The sequence below is a fragment of the Pelophylax lessonae genome (genome assembly GCF_965119305.1).
Source record: "Pelophylax lessonae genome assembly, chromosome: 2".
NCBI classification, from domain to species: domain Eukaryota; kingdom Metazoa; phylum Chordata; class Amphibia; order Anura; family Ranidae; genus Pelophylax; species Pelophylax lessonae.
Genome location: NC_138769.1, coordinates 701,702,604 through 701,715,731, shown reverse-complemented (window position 1 = coordinate 701,715,731; position 13,128 = coordinate 701,702,604). Strand labels below are relative to the sequence as shown.

The window sequence follows — 13,128 nt, the reverse complement described above, 5'->3', positions numbered from 1 at the left end:
ACACAGCGGACTGCCTTCTCCCTGGAATGATCAGAGAGCTCCTGTGATCCTTCTATATAGGAGCACATGTCTCTATGGTCATTTCACAAGCCACGCCCCCCCCCAGTTAGAATCACTCCCCTAGGCTCACATTTAACCCATTGATCACCCATAGGGTTAACCCCTTCCCTGCCAGTGTCATTATTACAGTAACAGTGCATATTTTTAGCACTGATTACTGTAGTAATGTCACTGGTACCCCCTAAAGTGTCAAATATGTCAGTTAGGATTCCGATCTGTTGGCCGCAATGTCGCAGTCCTGCAAAAAAGAAAAAAAAAAAAAAATCGCAGATCGCCGCCATTACTAGTAAACAATAAAATAAAAAAAACAATAAAAATGACATAACTTTCCCATAGTTGGTAGACACGATAACTTTTGCACACACCAATCAAAATACGCTTATTGCGATTTTTTTTTTTTACCAAAAATATGTAGCAGAAAACAAATTGGCCTAAGATGTTAAAAAATTTTGATTTTTACTATTATTTTTTGAGAAAGTCATATAGCAGAATGTGAAAAATATCGTTTTTTTTTTTTTTTTTTTTCGAAATTGTCGCTCATTTTTTGTTTATAGCGGAAAATAAATAAATAAATAAATCGCACAGGTGATCAAATACCACCAAAAGAAAGCTCTATTTGTGGGAAAAAAAGGACATCAATTTTTTTTTGGTACAGCGCCGCACGACCGCGCAATTGTCCGTTAAAGTAGCACGGTGCCGAAACGCAAAATAGGGCCTGGTCATTAAGGAGGGCAAATCCTTCCGGTCTTAAAGTGGTTAAGGAAAAAAATTTTTCCCCATTGGTGGAGGCTACCATTGCTAATTCAAGGTACTGGTGCTTGTTTGGAACAGAATGCGCCATTGCAGTGAGCTACATGGCCCCCCAACTAGCTCTGCTTCCAAATGCATGTCAGCTTTGGATGGTAACTGTGACAAATGACAGGTCCTCTTTATGCTTTGGCTGCTTTTTGATTTCTAGCCCAGCGCTGACTCCAGTCCTTTTCCGGGGCTCAGGTGCACATTCGGCCAAAGTGTATGTTGAAGTGAGGCTTATTATCTGATGCAATATTTATGAAATGTCTCACTGAGCTCCGTCCAGACTGGGGGAGAGGGGATGTCGCCGACCGCTCAGACACAACACTTCTTTTTGAATATTTCAGAATATTCACTGACTTGCTGTAAGTAACTGCAATGACACGCGGTATAACCTGACCCGCTGACACTATGTAAAAGGTAAACTGACCAGACATTGACAGGAGAGGACATTGTACATCACAAAGCAATAATGCTTACAGCTGGAAATCCTTAAAGCTGAACTTCGGGGGCAGTGTTAATTTCGTCGACTAAAATGTTTTAGTCGACTAGATTAACACAATTTTAGTCGACTAAAATACGACTAACTAAAACAATTTAGATGACTAAAATACAACTAAAAATAAAATGTCATTTTAGTCATAAGACTAAAATACCACTAAAACTAAAATGGCATTTTAGTCATAAGACTATAACTAAAACTAAATTAAATTGACATCAAATTAATACTACTCTGCTGGCCATTTATAAATCGACAACACAATTCCATCCAGAGTCTGTAATAATAGCACATTAAAGTTTAAACATGTATTGCACCACCGCATAAGCATAGGTAAGGGGCATCTACTAAACTGCTGAAAGAGAAAAAATAGGAAAAAGGTTTATCTGTAGAGATGTCCCGAACTATTCGCCGGCGAACAGTTCCCGGCGAACATCGCTTGTTCACGTCCGCCGATGCGGGCGAACATATGCGATGTTTGGTCCATCCCCTATACTTCATCATTGAGGCAAACTTTGACCCTGTACCTCACAGTCAGCAGACACATTCCAGCCAATCAGCATACCCTCCCACCTCCTATAAAAAAGCAAGAATTAGGAATTAGCTGGCGCTCTGGTCCAGTGTGATACGGTCAATGTGAAGATATAACAAATTGTCAATGATGCATTGAAACAATAATGGCGGGTTACCTATATGACAATTTGCAGAAGATAGGTGGAGTCCGTAAGGTGGATTTAACCATAAGGATGGTGAGCAGAGGAATGGATGAAAATCTGCACAGAGGGCCGGCTCTACCACACAGGAAGTCAATCTGTGAATAAGGCAAAAGAAAAAAGGGGCGGAGCACCTCTAAGTGCAGTATGTTTAATAAAGTCTAGGCATACAATTACATAGCAACTCACAAGAAGTTAGGTGACAATCGGCTCAATGCAGAGTCAGGAGGTCAGCTGTCCATAACGCCAATGCCGAGAGGGAGGATGTGATGGAGAAATCCTATCCGGTGGATGGAGATGGAGGACAGGAAGATGCCGGCTACTGTCTTCCGGGACCGGCTCTCGAGGCAGGCTGGGACTCCGCGTCAACCGCGTGACGTCAGCAAGATCAGGGTGCACACGACGTGTTTCAGAGCATGTGCCAAGCTCATGGGGAGCATGCGCGCTCTTTTCTCAAGTGTTGTGTGTCTCAAGGCATGAAAAAAATCGCGGTAAAAAACGCTACGCTCAAGTGTGAATGCAGCCTAAGAGCCCATTCACACTAGCGCGACTTGTGAGGCGACTTGTGTGCCCTCAAGTCGCCCCAAGTCGCTTGACATAACAAAAGCAAAGTTAATCAATCAGTGCCGTCTTAATTGGCACTACTGAAGTCGCTCCGACTTCAGAAAAGGGTCCTGTACTACTTTGAGGCGACTTGTGATCCGACTGTCCCATATACTTCAATGGGAGTCGCCTCCTTATCTTAATTGAAGAGACTTGTGATCCGACTTGTGATCCGACTTTCCATAAAAATGGTCCTGAACAAGAAAAAAAAGAGCATTTTTCTTATAATTTTTTAGTAGCACATGAATATGGCTTCTCTACACCTGGCCGTTTTTCTTGACCAATAGCATGACCTGCTTGTCTCATGTAAAGTCCCAAATATTTTATGAAATTAGGGATGGAGGCACTGTGCTATACAGGAAAATTGCCTCATATAAAGTCCCAATCTGTGTTTTACACTGCATCCACCAAGGGGTTGGAGGTGTATGCTTCTCAGCTGGTCGTTTTCAGTTTGTACCATCTTAAGAACATTGCTATTAGAGTTTTGAGATACTAGACCAGTCATGGATGGGGGTGGATTGGGGAAAGTTTGGGCTGCTCCCTCCCACCTGCCTCCTATCCATCCATTAGCAGCCATGTGCTCCCAGAGTGGAGACACTCAAATTTAAAAGTGTTAGGACTGCAGGTAAAACAGGGTGCCGTGTCGTGGCTCTGCAGCTTACACATGCGTTTGCAAATGCGACAGGTCTACTTGGTTGGTGGCAGACTGGAGGGTTGAGTACATCAGACTGGGGGCTTGCTGGCTTCCATGCACCTCTTTTAATCCTTTTCAATTTGTTTTGACAGTTATTTGGAACCGGCAAGTCTGTTTACATGTGATCAGCTGATCACATGGTAAAGGGCCGCTGTGACTGCCCCTTTAATGTGATCTGTGATCAGCTGTGTCTGAAGAGAGACAGAGTGCGCTGGACTTGAGCCCCAGGGGGCATGCAGGAGGCAGGGCTCTGGGAGGATGTCCATGGACGCAGTGGTGTATTTAGGTTTTGTGCAGAGTTCAGGAGGGTGCTAGGTAGCGGGTGCAGAGTTCTGGAGGGTGCTAGTTTGAGGGTGCAGAGTTCAGGAGGGTGCTAGGTAGAAGGCGCAGAGTTCAGGAGGGGGCTAGGTAGAGGGTGCAGAGTTCTGGATGGTGCTAGGTAGACGGTGCAGAGTTCTGGAGGGTGCTAGGTAGAGGGTGCAGAGTTCTGGAGGGTGCTAGGTAGAGGGTGCAGAGTTCTGGAGGATGCTAGGTAGAGGGCGCAGAGTTCAGGAGGGGGCAAGGCAGTCAAAAAGTCTTACCCAGTGCTTTTTTGTCAGGAGGGTGCTAGGTAGAGGGTGCAGAGTTCAGGAAGGTGCTAGGTAGAGGGTGCAGAGTTCAGGAGGGTGCTAGGTAGAGGACGCAGAGTTCAGGAGGGTGCTAGGTAGAAGGCGCAGAGTTCAGGAGGGGGCTAGGTAGAAGGCGCAGAGATCAGGAGGGGGCTAGGTAGAGGGTGCAGAGTTCTGGATGGTGCTAGGTAGAGGGTGCAGAGTTCTGGAGGGTGCTAGGTAGAGGGTGCAGAGTTCTGGAGGGTGCTAGGTAGAGGGTGCAGAGTTCTGGAGGGTGCTAGGTAGAGGGTGCAGAGTTCTGGAGGGTGCTAGGTAGAGGGTGCAGAGTTCTGGAGCGTGCTAGGTAGAGGGCGCAGGGTTCTGGAGCGTGCTAGGTAGAGGGCGCAGGGTTCTGGAGCGTGCTAGGTAGAGGGCGCAGGGTTCTGGAGCGTGCTAGGTAGAGGGTGCAGGGTTTTTGAGGATGCTAGGTAGAGGGTGCAGGGTTCTGGAGAGTGCATGGCTAGGCTAGCATTCCTCCTCCTCTGAGTCATCTTTGGCTAGTTTTACTGTAAAGTTGAGTCTCTTTCCAAAATGTTTAAATACACAGTTGTAATAACTGTACATAACCTGCTTTTAACAGCCGGTTCCCTCCAGTCAGTCCTGTAATTCACACAGCACAATACTTTAGAGGCAGCAGACACCACTATGCCTGGACAGTGAAGGTGCAGAAATGTATGCACACCAACATTAAAGGGCCCCACCTGAGCCAGCAGAAGCTATTGTCCTGAACTGTAAAGATTTTGTGGTCTGCGTGGGGGCAGAGCTGGGTTGTGGTAGGATGTCAAACACTCTGGCTTAAAATTAGTCCCTCTTATCTAAGAGTCTTCAAGTGAACTAGTCTGTCACATTTATGGTTAGCCCTGTTCAGTCACTTGGGGCGTAGTCTCTCAGATAAAGAGCTATTACTTACACTTCGGTACTGCAACACATACCGAGTTCACACTTCTAGGTTCTAGTTTCTTATGTGCCAATGTCAAACTACTGATTTACTAAGTTACCTTTCTACTTTGGTTTTACAATACAAACTATTAATTTCCCTGGTAACCAGTGTGTGCCATTCTTGTGTGACTGCTGGGAGTACCTAGCCAAGGTATTCTGGTGATGCCAGAAGGAGGGAGACTCTGACTAGGGCCAGGGAAAAAGCAGAGGGCCCAGTATAACCCAAGGCTCCTACGGGGGTATTGCTACACAGTATCCTGTCTCACTTGTCTGCTCAGTGAACTATAAAGAAACATCATCACCTTGCTGAGATCTTCCCTGGATCCCATACTCACTGGCAGCTCCTGATTACTTTATATCATTGGGAGCTGGTGGCAAGGGTTCCCAATCATGTGACCACTGCAGCATCCAATCAAAGCAGTCACATAATCAGGAGCCCCCCCTCCTGTTTTTTACAATGCCTCAAATGGCCAGTAAGCTAGCACCAAGGGGTTGCATTGCAATGAAACTGCATTTCCTAATTAATTCCGATGCTACTTAGCAAACAAGCTGCCTGTAAAGAGACAAGCTCAGCAAGAACCAGTTGACAGCTTCAAGTGGACCTACCATCAGGTGTATATTCTCCAAAGTATTGGGACGTCTGCCTTTACATGTACATGACCTTGGCATCCCTGTCTTTGTCCGTAGGGTTCAATATTGAGTAGTATATGGGGAAGGGAATTGTGGGACTTTATATGAGACTCAAGACCAAAAGAGTCTCCATCCCTATATTAATTATCAAGAAATAAAAGCAAGGTGGGACTTTATATGAGGTGTGACCAGCTAGAAAAATAAATATGAATGCATAGTAGAAAAAAAAGCAGATAGGTGATAATGTAATCAATTGTTTATTAAAAGTCTAAAGACCAAATATTGGTAAAACCAAAGTGCTCACTATAAAGATGTATCCCATGGTAATGGGAAAAACATGAACGATACACATATGGGTATAGATGATCTAGAGACACTGGTACAAAATAATACAATGTTGCCCTAATACATTCTGGTATATAGTAAAACATGTAATGAGGTCATGGTACAAAAAATATACATAATGAACATTTGTAATTGATGAATTGCCGTATTAAACTCAACGCGTTTCGTGAACTTATATTCACTTCGTCAGGAGTACGCAAAGTTCAGAGATCGAAAAAAGATATATATAGGTGAGTAACAGTATATGTCCAATCAACAGATGAGCCTGAGAAGCCTATCAGAGGTGTAACTTACAATAAAGGTATCAATTTATGTTTTTGGGGGTAACCAGATTGTCCGGGGGTATGTCCAGCCTGGGAGCTGAGGGAGCGAAGCCCGCGTGCATCAAGCAGGTATGTAAAGTAGAAGGTAAACAAGGTGGCTCTCAAAAAGGGGATCTCAATAAACTATCCTCACCATTGGAGTAAATCTGTAAAAATATGGGGGACTGCATGAGCAAGTATTAAAGGCAAAATGCAAGTAGTTATATGGGAGTAGGTTTAGTTAGGACCCCAAGAGAACCAGAACCCAGAGAAGGTGAAATATATAATGATGATTGTAGCCATGCTAGTGTCCATCACAAGGGTATGTGAACCAGGGAGATCCACAGTGAGGAGACAGAGAGCCATGAAAGCATCAAGAAACAACCTAAATAGGTAAAAAGAAGAAATAGGGGTGCAACAGGTGGACTACCAGTGTGATATATATCGCACAGAAAAAAGCTTAAGTGCCTAGGTACAGGTAATGGCAAACACCGCGTGGAATCGTAAAAAGAAATGTGTTAAGAGTGAGAGTAAGGGGTGAAACAAACAAATAAGTGCTAACCTGCATTGATCCAGGGCAAGATTCGCGCCCAGCGTCACACTACTGCTCAGTAGTAAGGAAGCTGCCGGGCCGACCGTCCGCCAGGCAGACGCTCACCATTTGAGCACAGATGGACAACACGTGACAAATTCACGTCACGTCTTGCACGGAGATGTGAGGCGCCGATGCGCCGCGGCCGCCAACCAGCCCCATGCCGCCAACCCCGCTCACAGAAGTGAGGAGAGGAGGAGGGGGAGGAAAGGGGGGAGGAAAGTGGGCGGACCGTGCTTTGTGCACTAGTGCGCAGTCATGTTGGAACAGGAAGGGGCCATCCCCAAACTGTTCCCACAAAGTTAAGAGCATAAAATTGTCCAAAATGTCCTGGTATGCTGACGCCTTAAGAGTTCCCTTCACTGAAACTAAGGGGCCAAGCCCAACCCCTGAAAAACAACCCCCACACCATAATCCCCCCCTCCACCAATTGATTTGGACCAGCACACAAAGCAAGGTCCATAAAGACATGGATTAGCGAGTTTGGGGTGAAGGAGCTTGACTTTAACCCAATGGAACACCTTTGGGATGAATTTGAAACTTTGTGGACAGACTTCCCAGAAGAGTTGAAGCTGTTATAGCTGCAAAGCGTTGGCCAACTCAATGTTGAACCCTACAGACTAAGACTGGGATGCCATTAAAGTTCATGTGTGAGTAAAGGCAGGCGTCCCAATACTTTTGACATTATAGTGTATTTTTTTATGACAAGTGCATGCATGCTAAGTAGTGTGTACGTGTAACACAACATCTAGGTATTTATTACCTCTCACAAAGATCATTGTACTCCCCCTCAAAAAAATGCCTTCATATGCTCTGAAAAAAGGAACCATCAAGGTTTAGGCATTTACAAGACCCTGTCATTTTTCTCTTTCAGTGTCTTCCCAGACCACCTTATACTCGCCTCTCCCCCTTTGTTCCCTCCTCCATTGCAGCCTCTACCGAAATTCCAATGTAGGTTGGTTGTCAGAGGGAGTAGTGATGTCATCCCTCCATTAAGTGCTTGGGCGCAGCGGTTGGCCGCTAGATCTTCTCCGTGCTGGAAAGCTCAAAAGGGTTTGGAGGAAGTGACAGCTCATCAAAACAAGCTGCCAGCAGCGCTATAACTGAGTATCTTGTTGGCACATCTGAATGATGATGCCCTTTTGTAAAGTTCTGCCCCCTGTATCATGTGATTAGATCAGATGAGTCTACTTGTAAAATGTTCATGTCACCTGATCTATAAAGAGTCTTTTGACTCCTCTCATCCTCTCATCATCCCATCCACCACCTTCCCTGTAAGGTTTTCTTGCTGGGTTTAGCCACACAGGACCAGAGGTGGCAAGAAGGGGGAAACAAAATAAGAAAAAAATGCTTTACGAGTTGTAATTGGAATGCTCTTTAGGCTCCATTCACACTTATACGACTTCTCATGCAACTTTGAACATCAACGTTTCATGTCAAGTAGTTTCCTGCGTTTTCCGATGATTCTCATTCATATATGCATGACTGAAGCCCCGTACACACGTACCGATCGTCGGCCGAACGATCGGCCGTCTTGTCCAGGGCTGTCCTGTCCACTGAAAAGTGCTAAAGACTGCACACTAATTTTGTCGGCCAACAACAGCCGACTGCAGAAGTGATGTCATGTGATGGTTAACTTTCCTTGTCTTTTTTCTTTTCTGAGCATGCCCAGTCTTGTAAATCTGCTGATTGTCGGCCGAAATCTGTACTGACTGACGCACAATCGGCCGTTCTGTTGTCGGCCTACAAAAAATTGAATGCCTGCACGACAGATTCTGTTCGGCCGAAAATGCGCTGTCGGCTGTCGGAAGCATCATACTAACAAGCCTACAATCAGCCGATCGGTCGGCGGCCGAATATTTGCGGCCGACAATCGGTACGTGTGTACGAGGCTTTAAGGTTGCAGCAACTTCTAAGTAGTTAATGCACTACTTTGGTCCTACATTCATGCAACTTGAGGGCCATAGACTTCAATGTTAACCCTCAGAAGTTGCATGAAAGTTGGACCTGAATGTTATACAATGCGACTCGTGTGCAAAAGTTGTCCATTATCACTGGTCAAACCCAAAGCCGGATCCAAGTTGTACCCATCCAAAGTTGCACTCCAAAGTCAGCACATTTGTGGAGTTCTAGAAGTGTGAATGAAGCCTTATGCCCCGTACACACGTGCAGATCGTCGGCCGAACGATCGGCCGTCTTTTGTCCCCGGGCTGTCGTGTCTGTTGAAAAGTGCAAAAGACTGCACAAGAATTTTGTTCGCCGACTACAGCCGACTGCAGAAGTGATGTCATGTGATGGTTAACTTTCCGTGTGTTTTTTCTTTTCTGAGCATGCCCAGTCTTGCAAATCTGCTGTCGGTTGGCCGAATTCTGTATTGACTGGCGAACAATCGGCCGCTCTGGTGTCGGCATACAAAAATTTTAATGCTTGCACGACAGATTCTTTTCGGCCGAAAGTGCACTGTCGGCTGTCGGAAGCATCATACTAACAAGCCGAAAATCGGCCGATCGGTCGTCGGCCGAATCTTTTCGGCCGACAATCTGCACATGTGTACGGGCCTTTAGTCCAGAGTGGTGTTTTGTTGGTTGGAATGTGCCTAGACTGCACACAAATTTTCTCGCCCGACAAAATTCTACTTCAGAAGTGATGACATGTGTTGGTTTGCTTTCTTTGTGTTCTTTCTTCTCTGAGCATGCCCAGTCTTGCTCATAAGATTTTTCCCTTTCGAAATCTGTACAGACTGCACGAAAATCGGCCGTGTTTTGACGGAGGACAAAAATTTTATAGCATGCACACCAGAATTTTTTTGGCCGAAAAGCCAGAGTCGGTTGTCGGGAAGCATCATACTAACAAGCCAAAAATCGGCAGATCGGACGAAAATTCCCTGCCGATTTTCGACGCGTGTGTACGAGGCTTTAGGCCCCTTTCACACAGGCGGACCGTCAGATCCGCCTGTTCGTTTTTTTGGCGGATCTGAACGGTCCCCCCATGCATTCCTATGGGGCATCGGATGTCAGCGAAGACATGTCCGCTCACATCCGACCCGATCCGATCCGTCAAATCTGGACGGATGGAAACCCTATTTTCCATCCGTCCAGCGGATCGGATGAGAACGAACCGACGGTCCGTTCCCATCCGATTTCCCCCATGGAGATGTATGGGGAACTGACAGCTGTGTCTCCGTACACAGCGCGGAGAAACAGCTGTCATCCTCCTGCTCAGCGGGGGATCGGCGGATCGATCCCCCGATGAGAAAAGCGGAGTCCGTTTGACCCTGAATAACCCTGAATAGCCCGAACCACTGCTCTGCAATCGCCTGCATTGCAGCATTTGCAGGATGGTTGCACCACAGCCCAATTCACTTGAAAGGATTGCATAGAGTGGTGGTACTGCCCGCCAAATGCAATAGAGGGTATAATTCACATCTAGCTTTTGAACAACCAGACTTCAGCTGCTGTGTTGGGTTAAGGGGGGGTTCAAACCCCAAAGACAGCTGAGCCATTCAGCTGCGAGTGGGGGGAGGTCCCCCACCCCGCAGCTGCATATACATAAAGGGGGTGGGATGCTTATGACATCATTGACCTAATATGGCCTCATGGAGATTTTAGGTCATTGATGCAGTATTGGCCTAGATTTACAGTGATGGCGAACTTTGGCACCCCCAGATGTTTTGGAACTACATTTCCCATGATGCTCATGTACCCTGCAGGGTAGTGAAGCATCATGGGAAATGTAGTTCCAAAGCATCTGGGGTGCCAAGGTTCGCCATCCCTGGCCTAGAACATACCCATAGTAAATCAATGATGTCACAAGCATCCCCACCCCTTTAGCTGCTGCAGGGTGGGGAATCTCCAGCCCACAGCTCATTGGCTGAGCACCGACAGCTACATCTCATGACTACAAAAGTAACAATGTTGCAATCTGACCGCTGGGGGAGAAGCGACTGAGGAAATGCTTTCCCCTGCCTGCAGGAAACTGATATCTAAGAAAAAAACAGAGCTTCTAACCCTTCACCATTCTAAACCTAAAAAAAAAAAAAAAACAAGTTTGCTTTAGATACGCTTTTAAGGCTGCGTTCACACAGGTAAAGCATAAGCTTGTGGAGGAGGGAATTACCCACACAGGAAGGCTTAGGTGTTCTGTGCATCCCTATGCAGAAAGTACTATTCATGTCAAGTAAGATGTAGCGGCTTTACGGATATAAATGCTGTCCCCAATCTGACATCAGACAATGTGCGTTCGATGCCCTGCACCCGCATGCATGTCATATTGGAGCAGCATCTGCATCCGTGCAGCCATTGCATCCCAATTGACATGAATACGACTGCCTGCGACAGAACACCTTGGCAGGTAAACATGGCTAAATACCCGCTTTAATACGCCTTGCATGAACAAGACCCCTAACGCAGATCAGTAAACGGTTCCTTACCCAGAGCCAGGAAGGAGTACACCCATTGCAGCACAGCTGCCGTCTGCAGCCTCCTTTCCAAAGGGACCGAGCGTGGAGCAAACTCAATCGCCATGTTCTCAGAGCAGACACTGAGAAGAGAACTTCCTGAAAAGCTGGAAATTGGGGTCCAAAGTCTGCCGGCTATTAGACGGGATGTCGCAATCCTCTGCGTTGGAGCAAGGCTGCCCTGCTCACCTCCATGGTTGAACTCTGGTCAGCGGAGTAATCAATGGAAGCTGAACTCACTTATCAGCCCCTGATAATATCAGCTTTGCTCAGTCCTCTGCACACATGCCAATTAAGCAAAAATGTATCAGCCTATCTAGATATTAAAAGTAAAACTCAAACTTTACACCACTACAGGCTCATGGGTTTTACTTAGTTCATAAAGGTACTTTTTGCCATTTGAAGGGTAAATCCACTTTCGTGGGGAAAAAAAATTGCAAATAAAGAAAAACAATATAACGTATACAATTGCGACACGAGTCATATTGTAATTCAATGCCATTAAAAATTACCTTTCCTTTTCAACCTGCAGCCGCTGTAATTTTTGGAAATTTCAATGCAATATGGCTACCTGGAGGTGTTCTGTACACAGAATGCAGGGTGGATAAAAATCAATGATATTTTTTTTAAAAATCAAACAATTCTGATTTTTTTGAATAAAATCAGATTTTTTGGGATTTTTATCAAATTTTGTTTTTATAAAATGCTTTTTGAGTAAAACTCTTTTTAAATATAGTTTTCAATTTAGGATACATTAATTATTTCGTTTATTCAGCATGAAATGGAGCTTAGTTATGTAGCATAAGGCTGTATATTCTGCGGTATCAGGACAATATCCCCCCCGGACATTATCCCCTGGGACAATATCCCCCCGGACATTATCCTCCCGGACATTATCCCCCGGGACAATATCCCCCCGGACATTATCCTCCCGGACATTATCCCCCGGGACAATATCCCCCCGGACATTATCCCCCCGGACATTATCCCCCGGGACAATATCCCCCCGGAAAACATCCCCCGGGACAAAATCCCCCCAGATAATATCCCCCGGGACAATATCCCCCCCGGAAAACATCCCCCTGGACATAGGGTTAGGGCTAGGATTAGGGTTAGAGTGTTAGGATTAGAGGGGGGATATTGTCTAGGGGGATATTGTCCAGGGAGGATGTTGTCCAGGGGGGATGTTGTCCGGGGGGGATGTTGTCCGGGGGGGATATTGTCTAGGGGGATATTGTCCAGGGAGGATGTTGTCCAGGGGGGATGTTGTCCAGGGGGGATGTTGTCCGGGGGGGATGTTGTCCGGGGGGGATGTTGTCCGGAGGGGATGTTGTCCGGGGGGGATATTGTCCGGGTAGATATTGTCCGGGGGTTATTGTCTGGGGGGATAATGTCAGGGGGGATAATGTCCAGGGGGGATATTGTCCGGGTGGATATTGTCCGGGTGGATATTGTCCAGGGAGGATGTTGTCCAGGGGGGATGTTGTCCGGGGGGGATGTTGTCCGGGGGGGATATTGTCCAGGGAGGATGTTGTCCAGGGGGGATGTTGTCCAGGGGGGATGTTGACCGGGGGGGATGTTGTCCGGGGGGGATGTTGTCCGGGGGGGATGTTGTCCGGAGGGGATGTTGTCCGGGGGGGATATTGTCCGGGTAGATATTGTCCGGGGGTTATTGTCTGGGGGGATAATGTCAGGGGGGATAATGTCCAGGGGGGATATTGTCTGGGTGGATATTGTCCGGGGGGATATTGTCCGGGGGGATAGTGTCCTAGAATCATATTCTGCAATATTTACATTTTTGGTGATCTCATTCAATGAATGCAAGCTGAGATAACATGCACTGCATTGATGCATTC

The 13,128-nt window shown here is 46.4% G+C and overlaps 1 protein-coding gene across 1 annotated transcript in view; it reads right to left on the bottom strand.

Annotated features, from left to right (window-relative positions):
• Nucleotides 1-11,495, bottom strand: part of MOGAT2 (monoacylglycerol O-acyltransferase 2) — a 115,000-nt gene extending 103,505 nt beyond the window's left edge. The window contains exon 1 of the mRNA XM_082246663.1: nucleotides 11,246-11,495. Within this exon, the coding sequence (XP_082102789.1) occupies nucleotides 11,246-11,339 (94 nt within the window). The 5' untranslated portion in view covers nucleotides 11,340-11,495. The remainder of the gene's footprint in view (nucleotides 1-11,245) is intronic.
• Nucleotides 11,496-13,128: the final 1,633 nt, after the last annotated feature.